Source organism: Thunnus albacares, chromosome 15 (assembly GCF_914725855.1).
Source record: "Thunnus albacares chromosome 15, fThuAlb1.1, whole genome shotgun sequence".
Classification (NCBI taxonomy): Eukaryota; Metazoa; Chordata; class Actinopteri; order Scombriformes; family Scombridae; genus Thunnus; species Thunnus albacares.
In genome coordinates this window covers 4,022,933-4,039,794 of record NC_058120.1, presented here as the reverse complement: position 1 = coordinate 4,039,794, position 16,862 = coordinate 4,022,933, and the positions used below count along the sequence as shown (strand labels likewise).

Below are 16,862 nucleotides of genomic sequence, written 5' to 3'. Positions count from 1 at the left end.
AATATGGCTTCACAACAAATGAGTCCTAATCTAACATTGGGATATGTTAACTTTGTTGCTTGCCAATTAGACAATTATTGTAATTTATTACAGACTATGCCAGGGTTTGGGGAGTTTAACAGACTTAATGAGAGTGCCATAATGGAATTGTCTTGGCATAGTGTTTCTGTATTATTGTACAGTCTACTTTGTGTTTCTATGACTTGAAACACCGGATATAAGGAAGGGGGGAAGATAAAGATCATTTTAGTTGAAACCGCTCACTCAGTCTCAAGCTAAAAGAGAATATTTTGTTTATCACAATCAGTGGTGCTAAAGTAACACAACGTATGAGTTCTCAAGCACCTGATTTAACATCAGGGTCATGGTTTAGCTATGTGTCACTATTTTCAGTTTAACATGTCATGGTTAAGGTGTGTTTGCTTTAGGTTGAAGTTAGCGTGATGTGGTTAAAGTGTTAATGGTCATCATGTGTTCCCTCAGAGTGCAGCAGTGCAGCACCCTCTGCTGGTAAAGAGTGGGAAGAGTACATCCAGATCAGAGGTTTGGTAGAAAAGATCCGCAAGAAACAGAAGGGTAAGTACATGTGCACACACTTACACACAAACAATGTTTATACCTTTTCAGGGTATTGAAATTAAGATTAAATCCTACAGTGCTAAAAAAATACAAAGTGATGAGCCAATACTCCTTTTAGTGTCGTTTGAAGGGGTAGTATAATGGTTTGGTTGTGGTGGTGGAACAAAGCAAGTAGTAATGATTTTGTTTTCAGGAATATCGATAGTGTTTGAGGGCAGCAGAGAGGACTTCTTCCTAGATCTGATGTCCTGGGCTCAGGAAAGCGGGGCTTCCTGTGACGGCTTCAGAGTTGCCAACTTTGGAACAGAAGGCTATGGTCTGCAGGCCACCAGGGACATAAAGGTGAGCTAAACTCAGTGGTGTCATTTTTTGGTGATTTTTTTTTTTTCTTTTTAAACTTTTTGAAAGGATTTTTATATGATAGGTATTGCAATATTCTGTAATGTTGTTATTGTCAACAAATCCCATGTGCAGACCCAAATCTGCCAACAAGTATTGTGTATGTATCTGCAAAAAAAAGATATATCTTCTTCCTCTGTGACATAGAGCTCTTTTGTCGTCCAAAAACTATTAAAAACACATCAGTGAACCACACTGTTGCACTGGGTGACATGTTCCTTCTTTATACTTTAGGTTTCTTAAATGCATGTCAGTGCTCAACTGGTCTGTTAGTAGACAACCCTGCACGGTCAAATGGTGCTGCAGGTTTGCTACTATGACCCATAGCAATATACTGGGGCTAAGGCTTTGATCATTTGATAATTTTCCATGAAAGATTGCCAGACCAATATTGGCAGTAGTTGTTAAAGGAGTGAAGAGTGTTATTCATTTACTTTTCATGCCTACATTGAAACAGCTGATCTCGCAATTCAGCTAGACTGGAACAGATCTTGTGCAACCTGTTGCAGCAGGTTGGCAGAGTAACTCAGTGAGGACATTGTGTGTGTGTGTGTGTGTGTGTGTGTGTGTGTGTGTGTGTGTGTGTGTGCAGGCAGACGAGCTGTTCCTGTGGATCCCCAGGAAGATGTTGATGACAGTGGAGTCGGCCCAAAACTCTGTTCTAGGTAAGATGATGGTACTTAAGATGATGAGTTTATGGGTTCGAAGGATTTGGGGGAAGTGATGTCATTTCAGGAGCAAATACAAATTATTTAACCAAAAGGAGAAACAACCAAATGCAGTTTGATTAATCTTTAACCTAGACATCTAGATACATCTGTATAACCTGAAAATCCCCGTATCAATGCCTACTGGGCTCTTGCACATCTAATCTTATCCACCAGAGATGGTCTGTGAGATTAGTAAGGTGTAAAAAATTAAACCTTTATGACAGCAGCAACACAGGATTTTCAGTCTGCTCAAAGCATCATTCAGATATCAAGTGACTGACAGTAACTTCTGCGTCTCAGGTCCTCTGTACAGCCAAGACCGGATCTTACAGGCCATGGGCAACGTAACTCTGGCCCTCCACCTGCTCTGCGAGAGGGCCAACCCTGCATCATCCTGGCTTCCGTACATCCGCAGTCTTCCACAGGAGTACGACACACCTCTGTACTACCAGCAAGACGAGGTGCAGCTACTGCTGGGCACACAGGCAGTGCAGGATGTCCTGAGCCAGTATAAAAACACTGCACGCCAGTACGCCTACTTCTACAAACTGGTACAGGTGGGCAGATACACTCAACACACACATACATACTGAACATGTACACAAATTCAATGTCATTTGAATATAATACACAAAAATCATTGATCCACTTTGGGAGACTTTCTGCCATCACACTTCAGTAGTCAGATGGTTGTTGTTATTAGTTACTTTGCAGATTAAGATTTAACATTCAATGTGAGATAAGATCATAAGGTGGGAGGTATTGATAGACTTTAAACAACATAACAGTACATGAAGTAGTTAAGACCTGACACCAACTGCACTGGTTATAAAAAAACAGTACAAATATAAAAAATACTATTTGAATATTTGAATTTAAAAGGCTCCACACATCAATGGTGCACCTTCACATGCTAGCTGGACTGCTTCTCCACACTGTGATTGATTGACATCTTTCTGATATAAAACATATTAATATTGTTGCACCTGTTGGGGTGGGCGTTGTGATCGTCATCATTCTTATTGGTTCATGAAGTTTGGTGACCTCATGTAGATCCAACACAATCCCACCCACCTCAACCTGAACAGAGGTCTAATCAGCCAGAAGAGGTGGAAAATGTGTTGTTTTCTTTAAACATTGAGAAGGCCACACATCAGAAGAACATTTTTTTTTATTGTGGATACTTTGTTATCTTTATTGGAGTAGTTTGGAATGCAGGAATTTTACTTGCAATGGAGGATGTTTCCATCCTAGTATTTGCTACTTTGCTTGAGGAAAGAAAAGTGTGTGTAGCTTAATTATGGAGCCAAGACTTTTTGGTTCCAACTAACATTCAGGAACCAGTTTCTTGAAGCAAAATCATATTTTTAGTACTTTTGCTTTTTGTCTTATGTAATTACTTACCTATAGTAAGTTAATGAATTCAAATCACCAGGACCTCAGAACTTACTTACTCTCTGCTGGTTTTAGAGATGTGAGCATTTCGTGGCTACATTACTACAAAGCTAAAGCACAAACTATGGCAACCTGCCGACACTCAGAACTCAAGCTGAGCATTTGAACACAAATTAGTGACCACCATGTTTAGCAGTTTTACTACCTTAAAACCATACAATACATATTAAAGTTTTATGTATTAAACCTAAATTTAATAACTGAATATGTTTTTTGTTCTTTACTGTATTTTGACAATTTAAGTTAATGCAGGTTGAGGTATCACAGAAGGAAAAGCACACATCACTAATAACATTAAAGTGTCTCAGTAAGCCATTTCAGTGAGGCAGCATACACAATACCAGGACCCTGAAACTGAAGCAGCTAAATGGAATTGAGACATCATTAATTCTATTATTTATACCCGCACTTTTCCTGTTAAGACATGTCAGAACTTCCTCCACAATATAGATTTAAAAGATGCAGTTTCCTTTGAATAAACAGGTTTCAAACTTTCAAAACTTCACAACAGATGTTGTGAAGTGTCGTCATAGTTGAATCAAGGATCGAGATGTCTGATACTTTTCTGAGACCTCCTTTAGAAGAGCTTTATGTATATACCCAAATCCAATCATAATGTGATTAGAAGTGACTTTTTTCAGTTTGAGAAAAGATTCAATTTGTGAACTTTTAAAATTATCACTTAAAGAGTTTTTCAGTCCAGCGTAATGTGCCAAAAATGGAGGAGGAACTGAATAAGATATAGAGACGGAGTGATTATGGTATATGATGAAATATTGGCTAACACGCCCATACAACAGATAGTGGGATAGTAATCTCAAAATATGCTAATGTCCCATTATTAATCTGAAGCATGGTGAAATGACAGTTCTATTCAACTGGCTTTGATCAGAACTCACCACAATCCCTCTCTGAAGTCACATGCTTCTTCTTCTTATATCAAAGAAGCAGTGAAAGAAGTGTATCTCAAAGAATTCATTTATTTTGTCAGCAGCTAGGTGTTTGTTTTAATTAGATGGCAGGGAGAATTTATGGTTTGCATGTTTAAATAACAGGTATTATATCCACATTTGGCTGGATCTTTTCTTTCAGACAGAATTTTAGTTTGATTAGTTCATCGCCTTGTTTTAATTAGTCTCACAATATTTATATTTTTAAGTGTTATATGTAAATAATTCTTCTAAAACCAAAGGTAACCTGAGATAAATTCTTTGGTTAAATGACTTTATAATGCAATTTCAGTGAGCTCCACTAGGTGGGAGTGTTGTGTTCTAAATGATTTGCTGTCAGTGAGTGAGAAGAAGAACCTCTGCGCTGCAGAAGCTTTAGTTGCTGACCCATTACTGTTGGTTTCAGTAGTCTGATGTTGTCCCATTTGATTCATGTTGATTTTAGTGCATTCTCTGAATCACATGTGTCACATGGTTTGAATGTTGTCAATTTTCTTCTTTTCTTCTTGTAGTACTGGAGGGTTTTGATATCCCATACTGTCCCGTAATACAAATGTAGACATTTTTAGTGCTGACAACTATAATGATGCTTTAATAATAGATTTATAATTAACCTTTTGATAGACAGAGATTTAATGTTGTACTAACATGTTCTGGAAACATCTGTGTTTGGGTGATCATGTAGTGATTTACTATTTATTTGTAGATGAATCTTTATTAGTCTGAAAACATTATTATTATACACTATTATCTGCTGGTGTCTGCATTGATAACTGATGCCAGTACTGTAACCGGACTCATAGCAGATCAGGACTGTGTGGGTTCCTGAAGCTACTTCTAATTCTTTAATGAAGCTACCACCCTGTTTTTATGTAAGTAGCATTAAGGATTCAGTATGCTTGAAATGAACTAGGTCGTACAACATGTAGTCTGTCTAAAAAAATGTTTATACCTGTTCTGAATGGCCACACTGGAAGGCGGGATGAAAACCCTGCCGTGTCTTTCATTTTGTTGCACTCGTTTGTGCTAAAAGTGTTCAAAGCAGTCGTGTGAAGAATGGGGGGGGGGGAAAAAGAGGCTTTGAGAGACAAGTTCAAACCCTGCGTACTTTCACACCTCTGCACACCTGGTGAAATGGGAACGCTTGTCGGATTGTTCGTCTCTCAAAGTCAGAAAAATTTTTGGACTCATCAAGAGCTTCATTAGAAGTATGCAAAGGCCCCTGTGCTGCAGAGAGTTTGTTACTTTTTAACTGTAGAAATTGACATAAAGTTTTGCGATCTTTGATCTTGGTGAAACCTTTATGGATGTCAGATTTTATTAAAATCTTTTTTTTTTTTTTGTGAAAAAAGATGTGATTTAAATTTGAGTTAGTTATTTTTATATTTGTTTACCATTTGAATTTAAATGAATTATGCGTGTGCTAAATGTTTTCATATTTATGTATATATGACCATGTCAACATTTGTTTTTCCATATTAGAGCTATCATATCATAATGTGACATAGATGTTTGTTGACAGCATAATCACTCATAACAGGATACCACTGTGGTCAACATATTAAGTCACCTCATAGTCACCACAGTAACCACAACAGTGTGGAGTTGAACTGTTGAGCTGTATTTATATATGACGATGCCACTCCTAGTTTAGCCGTCATCACACACACACACACACACACACACACACACACACACACACGCTCTGTGTTGCACTTGGCTTGAGATGGAGACTCTGTGAGAAGGGCTCATGGAGGTGTATGTGTCTGTCCTGTCCCCTCATCTTTGATACATCTCCTTTCTTAACAAACACACACACACACACACACACACACACATCCTTCTCTCCTTGTGTAGCCCCTCACACTCTCCCCACCTTCTCCCTCCCCCTTCCTCCCCTCCCTCCTCCTCAGATGACCGGGCTGGAAAATTAGCTTGTCACATTGGCTTTGAATTGAATTGACCTGAATGTACCTTCCTCAAACCCTCCCCCCCCTCTCTCTCTCCACCCCACCTCCCTGCCCCCCCCCCCCCTGTTCTCTCTCTGTCCGGTGTATTTGGATGTATGATCAGCCACACAGACTGATATATGCTGATGTATACAGACAGACAGAACCACTACAGACATTCCCCCAAAACACAGAGATGAGCCTCCTGCATGTAAACACTTTCCAAACCATAGTATAGTGGGGGCAGTAGGCAGTAGGAGGGCTCTTTTTAATAAAAAACAACAAAAACACAAGACGTAATCATCTAGTATTCCCTGAGAGAATACTCAACCTGGCTTTCTTTGTTTCTTTATCTCAGCATTTCCCTTTGTTTCTATTTTCTTTTCAGTTTCTTAATTGATTCAGACTTTTGGGGAAATGCCTGCATTTTCTTTCTAGAGCAAGATGAGAAGATTGGTATCAATCTCATGTCTGTGCAGAAAGTATAGCTTGTCAGAACGTGTTTAGCTTAGCTTAGCATGAAGATTGTAACCAAGGGAAAACAGCTAGCCTGGCTCTGTCCAGAGTTAAAAAAATACACCTAACATCACCTCACTAATTAACATGCTGTATAATGTTTCTTTTACCCCATACACAAACAAAAATGTTTCAAACAACAACTCATGATTTTGAGGGAGTTGGTATTGCATCTCTTTCCCCGTTTCCAGTGTTTAAGCTAGGCTAGGCTAACCACGTCTCTTCTCCAGTTCTTTTCTTAGCATATATGGCATAAATAATCACATAAGAGTCAAATCTCATATCTTCATATCTCACTCTCACACACTCAAGTCATGTATAATTCAAAAATGCCACACATTCGCTGGTTCCACCTCATCATTGGTGTTTTTATAGGCTATTATTTTAAATTGAATGCCTTTAGGTTTTTGTGCTGTTGGTCTGACAAAACATGGCCTTTGATCATTGTTCATAATTTTTCTGACAGTTTATTCACTGTACGATTAATCTTCAAATATAATTGACATATTTTTAATAATAAAAATTAATTAATAAAATATTCCTTGGTTGTAGGGGTGCAACGGATGTCCGGGAAAAGTGCACCGCTAATGTCAGTTAGCAGCAAGGTAGCTAATTAGCTGCTCAGCTGCAGCACATTAAACAGTAAACATACCTGCAGGTGTCACTTTAGACCTGTTAGATGCTGGTTTGGTCGTTGCTCTTCAAAATCCCTGTTTTGTGACGTGCTGTCTGTCCATGACTTGTACTTACAGCAGTTTTTTTTACTTTGTCTCCATTGAGACATTCAATTTTGCAGTTAATCCGCAGTTTACATGCGTACCGAACCATGGGGGGGCGATCCGTACATATTATGGATCAACTATGTTCCGTTAGCATCCCTGAAGTCATCCTGATGTGTCTGGTGTCTTAGTGTGAAAATTACATTTAAATGGCTTATTTTCGCTTATCACAGATCTTAATTTTCATAAAACTAAACTAGTTAGAGTTGGACCCCATGTCTCATAATTTAGTTAGAATAGTTTTTGTAATTGTACCCATTTATTTGTACATTTTTGTTAGCTTCCTCACAAAACATTTACTAAAACAAATTTTAAATGGTGCGTTACTGCCACCAACTGTCTGGCAGCGGAATATTGTGAAATTGTTGGCACGTGTGTAAATCTGTGTACTTGTGCGCATGCCTGTTACAAATAAAATGGGGACCCGCTCATAAAAACATTGCTCTATGACGCCACTAGTGGTCAAAAACTCTACAGGGTATCTTTAAATACTTGTATAAATCTTTTTGTCACTTACCCTGCTGCAGCACACAACTCATTAATCTCCCCTCTCTTATGTCTCTAATGTTGGCTCTGATTGGACACCTGCATTCAGCCAATTAGCAGTCTTCTCTGATGGAAAATACCCACAAGCTTTTGCACTATGTGCTTTCTTGTCCATTCATTGATTCGGCAAATTCTAACCGCACTGTCTTTCTTTCACCCTCACTCGTCCCCCTCATGTCTGTCTTTTACCCATATCTTCAGCCCCTTCTAGCGCACACACACACACACACACACACACACACACACATACTCTCTCTCTCTGTCTCTCTCCACAGTGGCACATGATGGATGACCCTTGTCTTTGGATGCTAATGCATCAAGAGCTCAGCATGCAGTGCTCTGTGTGTGTGTGTGTGTGTGTGTGTGTGTATGTGTGTGTGTATAGACATAGTCCATTCAGCTGATTTTTACACCCATGTGTCCATCTCCTGCAGGCCCTTCAGTGAAACTGTAACTGAATATGTCTGGTTGTCAAGGTTTTTCTCTCCTTTCTTCTACCTACTGAAGTTTGGACTTGCCAAGGCCAGTTTTTTCTGTGCTCCAACCTTAAAAAAACACCCAACACTCACACATCACCTGCTAGTTCTTTGAATCAGTTATATTTACAACCAACAGATTGATAATACATTTTGTTGTGTCTAACTTAATTGTTTGAATACAGTCAACCTGCACCTTTGACTGGCTTCTTCTCCGTAGTAAACGGCGGCTGAGGTTCACATTTAAAGTCATCTACCATACCAAATAGATAAGAAAAACATGATGTCACATGAAGCTATAGAGCCAACACTTTCTCCCAATTTGCAACTCTATAGATGGGTCCATGAACATGTAGGCCAATTTAATGGTGATCTGTTGGGTGGACAGACGGACAAACAGACCGATTAACAGAACAACCAACTACAAGACCCCATTCAAGCAGAAAGTCTTTCATGACTGGTCAGGAGTCACCATGATAGGTGAGATGTGGGAAACAGGAGGCCAGGCTGGTAATCTGGACCTTGACCTCAGAGACCCCCTCCTCCTCCTCCTCCACCACCTCTCTTCCTCCTCCTCCTCCTCCTCTGATGAGAACGAGTCAAACCGAGCAAAGATAATTGTTTCTAGTTCTCTATGTGTGTGTGTGATAGAAGCCTGGTCACTTTGTTTAACTTGACAAGCATGATCCTCCGCACTTACCTGTAGGGATGAATCAGTGTCACTGCTGGACACTCTGTATTTTCACACACACTTTGACACGCACACACAGTAGCTATTCACCTCCAGAGGTGAAATATGATGTGACCACTCTTATTTTACCCCGAGGTGTGTTAGAGTGTGTGTGTGTGTGTGTGTGTGTGTTTAGGAGGTTAAATGGTGGTGATGATGAGCTTCCAAGCAGCTATTTGGTTTTTATTCATGTACATGCCCCATGAAAATATACTTAACTGTACAGATGCATGAGCCTTGCTCCAAATGGGAAATCTATTACAGTGAACATCTTTTCCACTTATTTTTTTTGTCAAATGCTGTAGCCAGCAGGGACCGGTTTAAAAGTTTTCTCTGATGTCCCAGAACTGATGGTTGTCTGCCAAAACAGAATGCAGTAATGAGCTATGTTGTCACTAATTTAAAACCAGATGACAGACGACAAACAAAGATGAGAAGGATTGTGAATGTGTTCATTTCTCGCATTAAAATCTTCATCTTAAATTAAATGACGTGTCCTCGGCGGTCGCCGCTACGCAACTTAAAGCTGCACTGATTTATTTTTCTGGCTACTTAAGGGCAGCCGACAAAGTTGTAAACACATCTTTGACATATTATCAGCATTTTTAAGTTGTTGCGGTGAATGTGTTAGCCTATTTACACACCCAGAAGACACAGAGCAACAGTAGCATTCATTTAGAGTCGTGTTTTATGTTTTATATAATATATTAACTCTACTTTTAGCTCTGTTTTTGTCTCCACCAACTTCTGAGAGAAATATGGCTTTTTAGCTGCGAAATGCTCCACTATATTCACCAGCGTGTCATTAACTTGGGCTGTCTGCTTTCTTGATCATAATCAATGAATCCTTTGGTCTACTAAGTTTCTAAAAATTGTGAATAATGCCCATCACAATTTCCTAAAGCCCAAGGTGCTATTTTGTCTTAGAAATTTGAAAACCCTAATACAGTATCATCAAAAATAGAACGTGAGAAACTGGAATCGGTGAATGTGCGGCATTTTTACTAGAGAAAATGACTTAAACAATGAATTATTGTCAAAACAGTTGCTGATTCATTTCCGTCCGTCGACTAATTCATTAATTGTTTCAGCTCTACTGCCGTTGAGTGCTGGGCAGGTTGTGTACAGCGGGTTTATCAAAGCTTTCTCACTGAAAACGGCTATCCGCTGCGTCTGTGTCTGTGTTCAGCTCAGCCTCTGACTGATCTCACCAGGAAGTCCAGTTCTGTCTGTTACTTTTCTCCAACTGAAAACTTTTTAACTTTTTTCCGACGCACACATCACACCCTGTCATGTTTTTCCATTGACCTTGTATGCAATCGCGCCGCCTCTAAAATTTGCCTCACATTCTGCCTGAACACAGTTAGTTATACTCTTCCTGATAGATGCTTTTATTACTCAACAGCTGTTCCATCTCCCCTGCCGCCTCTCTTCTTCTACTCTCTCTTACTCTGCCTTTTTTTTCTGACTTCTACTTCTCTCTCTTTACTTTGTTCTTACACTTTGCCCCCCGCTTCCATTTTATTTCCCTCCATCTCCTCCTTTTCTTCATTACGCATTCCACTGAGCCTCTCTCTCTCTCTCTCTCTCACACTCTCTCTCTCTCTCTCTCTATCTCTCTCTCTCCTGTTAAAGCTCAGGACATTTTGCAAATGGCTCTTGTAGGTGGCGACTGTGGCTTTAAATGGAGGAACCGGTGGCATTGGCGGACACACACACACACACACACACACACACACACACACACCCCGTTTTCAGGCCCAAATTGATGAGGCAGATTTATGACGGCTGCTGGCCACAACAAATTAAGTTGACAGTGATGTATGTGGGGGGGCGAGTGTCACGCTGCACTAACGGACCACACACACACACACACACACACACACACACACACACACACACACACACATACACACACACGCGCCCCAGCGGTGGCCCCCTACTCCCAGTCCTTCTTGTTAGGCGTCCTGTCAGGCGGCCCCCCTCCAGCATACCTGCATAATGAAATTCCTCATACTGATTTGTGTTTTTTCCTTCTCTCCTTTTATCCCCTCGTCCACCTCTTCCCTCCATCCCCAGACTCATCCCGCCGCCAGCAAACTGCCCCTGAAGGACAGCTTTACATTTGATGACTACAGGTCAGTGTGTGTGTGTGTGTGTGTGTGTGTGTGTGTGTGTGTGTGTGTGTGTGTGTGTGTGTGTGAGTGTGTGTGTGCAGGGATGGGAATTGAGCCAGATTGTTAACATGTGTATGTGTGTGTTTTTCCTGAAGCATATGCTAAAGAATCATTGTGGTTTATTACAAGTTATGACTTTATTTTCTTAGTTTTCATCATTCCTATCAGTTATTATAATGTGCACACTAACTAACATTCCTGAGATGTGGAAACACGTCGACACAAGCAGACAATTTTTTTTTTAGGTTTTAAACAAACCCCCAGGTTAGTCAAACCTGTTTTAAAAATGACTACCTAAACTGTCTGTTGTAAACCATTTTTTATTAAGCAAACTGCAATTTCCAAGAGAAACAAACCACATTCCAGAGTTACTAGGACAAAGTAATGCTTCTCCTCCTATGAGCTGCGGTCCAAATCCAGAATTGAGCTACACGCATGAACACGGAGATAACTAATGCCTCAAACATGCTCCAAGCAATTACATGAATGCATGTTTTGAGCTTTGCAAGCAATAGTCTTGAGTGTTGCAGCTAAAAGACACTGTAGCATCAAACAAGAGAAAGCTGGTCTTTCATTTGGTTTCACTTCCGCTCAAAACAATCATGCTGACCAGTTTGACTTAAACTCCAGCTGAACTTTGTCACCTCTTGGTTCAGACAGAAGTTCTCCGTCTTTCATCTGTGAGCAATTCAAAAGTTGCATGTTGCATCTTCTGTGTTTTCTTTTCAATTTTTTTTTTCTGAGCAGTAAGTCCAGTAATACACATTCCTCTACAGTGTTCATGGAAATGCTCTGATTAGCTTTAAGTAGGCTCTATCACCACCTTGAGGACTGAGATTGATCACTACCACTGGTGTGCACGTTGAGTATGTTCACCAGGGTCATGTGTTTTTGCCGCCTGGGCCAAGCATTTCCATTTGTGTATTTGTGGGGAGCATGTATGGGGCCTAACTGTTATAAAGAGACGAAGGGGACACATTTATTACTGTCGGGCCTGACTTTGAACACAACGGTGGACAAACTGATAGAAATGATGAGCAAAACAACAAAATAAAACCTCAGTCGTAATAAAGCAGAATCATTCTTTAAGAGCTAGATGATGCTGTGGGTTCAAGGAGGAGATAAAAGTGACCTGATGGGGAAAAAAAAACATTTCTTCAATCTTTCCTCCCTCCCTCCCTTTCTCTTCTCCTTATCGTCTCCGCTCACCCTCCACTCTTCCTTCTCCTCCTCCTCCCTCCATCCTTCTCCCTCCTCTTTCTGTCCTCATCTGATGCAAGCCTTCTCTCTGTTTGGCAATACCAGCGTTAGATTTGATGAAGCTCCTTCTCCTTTTATGAGGCAGGATCGGCTGTTGTCCAGACTCTTGAGTGGAGTCATTCAACTCCACTGTAACAAGCCGTGATTGGTTGATTTGTGTTTGACAGGTGGGCGGTGTCCTCGGTGATGACCCGTCAGAACCAGATCCCTACTGAGGACGGCAGTCGGGTCACACTGGCCCTCATCCCGCTTTGGGACATGTGTAACCACACAAACGGACTGGTAAAGTCTCACACACACACACACTTACATAAATTACTAGGGCTGTGAGATATCAATAAAAATCACTATCACAATTAACATATGAAGTATTTAAGAACATATCAGGTGTTTTGTTTGCTAAAACAGGAAAATCTAAGTAAAATAAGATCTATTGGGACCAACAAAAAAGTAACACACTTTCATGGCTTCTGTTATTTCACCATACCATCATCGGGAGTGCTTGTGTAACAGACGGCTGCATCTGAAACCACCTACGTCAACCTTCACACTGTGGTCCAGAAACACAGGGGAGACTGCTTTACAGCTCCAGGGCAAAGTTGTTGCTAACTTTGTGGTTAACCCCGTTGGGAACTTTAGAAACTGCAGCATTTATTTTCTGACAAACTGTAGCTTTGAACATTCACTGTTAGAGGCACAGTTTACTGCTAACCTGACTCCGCTCTGCCACACACACACACTCACACACACACACACACACACACACTCACACTGTGTGCTTCAAAAGAGGCTGACCTAGTCCGCTACCTTCCGACAGTATTTACATTTGGCTTCTTTCTGACCTGTATCTTGTTGACTGAAGCCAAAGTGTGCTCATTTTTTGTGTACCAGCTCTTTCTCATCTTCACCGGCCCCAGCTGCATTTCTACAACGTTTGTGTATGTAACTCATTGTATATCCATGTTAGACCGGACAAACATGGTTAAAACTGCTAAGTGGAACAATACCGACTCCACAGGCACATTACAGGGGCAGGTGGCAGCCTGTATAGAGAGCTGAAGTCATGACATCACATCCAGGCCTGTGTTCCACTAACTAATTTGAACTTTTCTGCTGTAATCTCTGTTGTCTAAAACATTGACAGCGTTCAGTCCTCTCTGTCCTGCTGTCATCACAGACTTTTCTGAACTAACCGAGACCCCTCCACTCTCTCATGGTCTTGGTGCTGCTGTTTAGCTGTGATATTTACTCACGATGGTGTAGGGCTTATGTTTGTTAAAGGCCATGAAAAACCAGAAACATTGAATTAACAAGGGTATTAGATCCTCTTCTTTAAAAAAAATATCTTTATCTGAACATATGGAGTGAACAGCACAACACACTGTTGAGAAAGGTCATGTCCCAAGGCTGGATTTGTAGTTAGTTATTGACAAATGTTAATGGGATTTTCAATGAGGTTTTCTTATTTCTGGAGGAGAACCTGAAAGTTTCACTTTGGCTCTCTATGAAAGAATGAATGAAGACAACTAATCGATTACTGATCGATTTACTAAAAATGGGTCAGTCAGAGAGTCAGTCTGGACAACGTTTTGATTAATTTCCCCAATCCTTTATGTTATTTTAGACCAATAATGTGAGAGAAAATGTAAAGGATTTGAATTCTGATGATTACTTTAAGAATTTACAAATCCCAGTGATAAATGGTTTCAATCTTATCAAGAGGGGAAAACATTGAATTCACACATAAAAACAAAAGAATTCTTTTGCTAAAAATGTGTTTTTATCTGGTGTCGGTAAAGATTTTATGTGTAAAAGTTCTTGTTGACCTGCAGATCACAACTGGTTACAACCTGGAGGATGATCGCTGTGAATGTGTGGCCCTGCAGGACTACAAGGAGAACGAACAGGTGGAGAGACGTTCATTCTAAATTACTTTCCTTATATTATTTTACTTTTATTATCTACATATTCTGAGCAGTTTGCTGCTAATATTGATTAAAAACACTCTGTAATATCTGGATCTACCTAAAAGAAATCGCCAACTTATTTCCTTCCGTCAAGAAAGGTGATGGTAACGGTGTTTGACGCTGATGATGTGTCTTTCCTGTAGATCTACATCTTTTATGGCACGAGGTCCAACGCCGAGTTTGTCATCCACAACGGCTTCTTCTTCCAAGACAACGCCCACGACCGGGTGAAGATCAAGCTGGGCGTCAGTAAGAGCGAACGCCTCTACGCCATGAAGGCCGAGGTGCTGGCTCGAGCCGGCATCCCAGCGTATGTCCAACTCCTCCTTTTTGTCATTCTTTCTAAGCATTTTAATTTCAGTCGAAGGACAAACATGCCCGTGTTTCATCTTTTTACTTATCTGTGAACTCAGTGTCTGCTCTCATAAGCGACTGAATCTGCAATCTAGGCTGGAAGCGTTTTACTCTAAAGCCTCTAATATGGGTCAAGGAGAGCTTCAGGCTCATGACTAACTTTCATGCACCCTTCATATAGCCTCAGTGCACTTTTGTCTTCCCACAGTAGATATTTCAACCAATTAGCCCCCCCTCCCTTTGGCATAATTGAAACACATAATATAAATGTTGCAGCAGGTCTCTTTTATTTTTTTTTTTCTCTCCCACTCCACCAAGTATCAATTTACCATCCGCCCCAACACTTTCATCACCAAGAAGCTTAATCATTTTATCATTAGCCCCTTAATTTTATGCAGCATTCTCTGCTCGGCATTTTTAATCAGACGCCTTTTAATCTCTTATTGATGACAGTCTAAATCTCAACAGTGGAAATTAAATGAAACAATCCCCGTTGTTGCCGGGGCGCTCTATTAAAGTGACAGATATGGTCGTAGATCATTTTCAAAGGAAACAGCAACAGATTCGGTGTCAAGCCTCACTGAGATGTAGAACGGCTGCTCTCATCACACTCCTTTTTACAACTGAAAGTCACTCACTTTGCCTCTACTTCATATCTCTAACCTTATGACGAGTGGAAACATTTCACTATTCTTTTACAAATGTGCAATTAGCTACTCTTCTTTAACTGAAGTCCCATTTGGACGGGATTGACATTACAGGGAGGAGGTGGAGAATGAAATACTCACTGTGCTCCATGGTTCCAGAGAAATGACAGGATATGGTCTGAATTTGAGTCAAAAATCGGTCTCCTTCTTGGAGACGTATCCGGTCAAATCTGAACACAGACATGAAACACATAACGATATCATTCAGTGTGACTTAACACTACCCAAGGACATCATTATCTCTGATGTCCAACACCAATAAACCTCCATAAATCCAATTAGAAATCAGAGTAAAAAGACGCTTTAGAACTTGCCTGAGAATCATCAAGTTTTCTTCAGTATCAAAGTAATCCAGTGATAGTTGTGTGTACATCCATGGCTACACTGCAAATAGGAACGGCTAATAGCTAATTCTGCATACTTTTAATTTGCCAAAATGTAAACAAATATAGCATAAACAAAAAAAAACGTGGGTGAAATACAAGTAACCACCCAGTAGCTGACATTACAACTGCCCATTTGATGAGCTTGTTTTTTCAGACGTTATATTGGTTCGCAAATACGTCTACATGCTGGTGTTAGCATGAGATTAGGAGAAACATTTTTGGCTTCCTTCACTTTCACACAAAAGTCAAATTTCACATTGAGCTGATTTAAAAAAAAAAAAAAAAAAAAAGAATTAAAAAGTAGGACAAGTAGCTCTTCTTGCGGAAAAAACTCACATATGTACTTAAAAAATACAAGGACACCGATTCAAGGACACTCTGTATGGAATTTAAATCACAGGAGGGAAAGCAAGTTTGTTGAAAAGCAGTAGGTCATTGTGGCTGTAGAGCTCATAGTTCTTGGTTTTTCAATCGCGTATTGTAATTCCTTGAGTGGGGGTAGAGAGTCAACGCTTCACTGGGATCATCAGGTGGGCTCCCTTTTTCCCAGGAAGCAACAGAACTTCAAGAGGATCAATCCAGTCCGGGTTTCTTCTGTCAATGACTCAGTCCTGTTTATGCGGACTGTAATTATTGTAATTGTAATAATTGCAGTAATTTAGTAATAATGTAATTATTACTGGGGTAGGAGTGACAAATGGCCCACATACATGCTCCAGACTGGATTTAAACCCAGCGAGTTCCATTTGAGTGCAGCACTTTCTACAAAGAGTTAACTTTCCTCAGCTGGATGCTCTATTGCTGGAGCAACGGACAGAGGGATAATTCAATAGGAAGAGTAGGGAGGCGGCCGTAATGTGTTTGTGTGGTGTAATAATGTCGACCCCGTGCTACCGATCGCTACATCGATCACTTTGCTGAA

The 16,862-nt window shown here is 40.3% G+C and overlaps 1 protein-coding gene across 2 annotated transcripts in view; it reads left to right on the top strand.

The window, feature by feature from the left end:
- Positions 1-16,862, top strand: part of setd3 (SET domain containing 3, actin histidine methyltransferase) — a 31,343-nt gene that overhangs the window by 7,522 nt on the left and 6,959 nt on the right. For both annotated transcript variants that reach the window (XM_044374163.1, XM_044374164.1), the window contains exons 3-10: positions 484-576; positions 773-921; positions 1,571-1,643; positions 1,989-2,245; positions 11,169-11,227; positions 12,694-12,808; positions 14,359-14,433; positions 14,637-14,803. In XM_044374163.1, the coding sequence (XP_044230098.1) occupies positions 484-576; positions 773-921; positions 1,571-1,643; positions 1,989-2,245; positions 11,169-11,227; positions 12,694-12,808; positions 14,359-14,433; positions 14,637-14,803 (988 nt within the window). The remainder of the gene's footprint in view (positions 1-483; positions 577-772; positions 922-1,570; positions 1,644-1,988; positions 2,246-11,168; positions 11,228-12,693; positions 12,809-14,358; positions 14,434-14,636; positions 14,804-16,862) is intronic.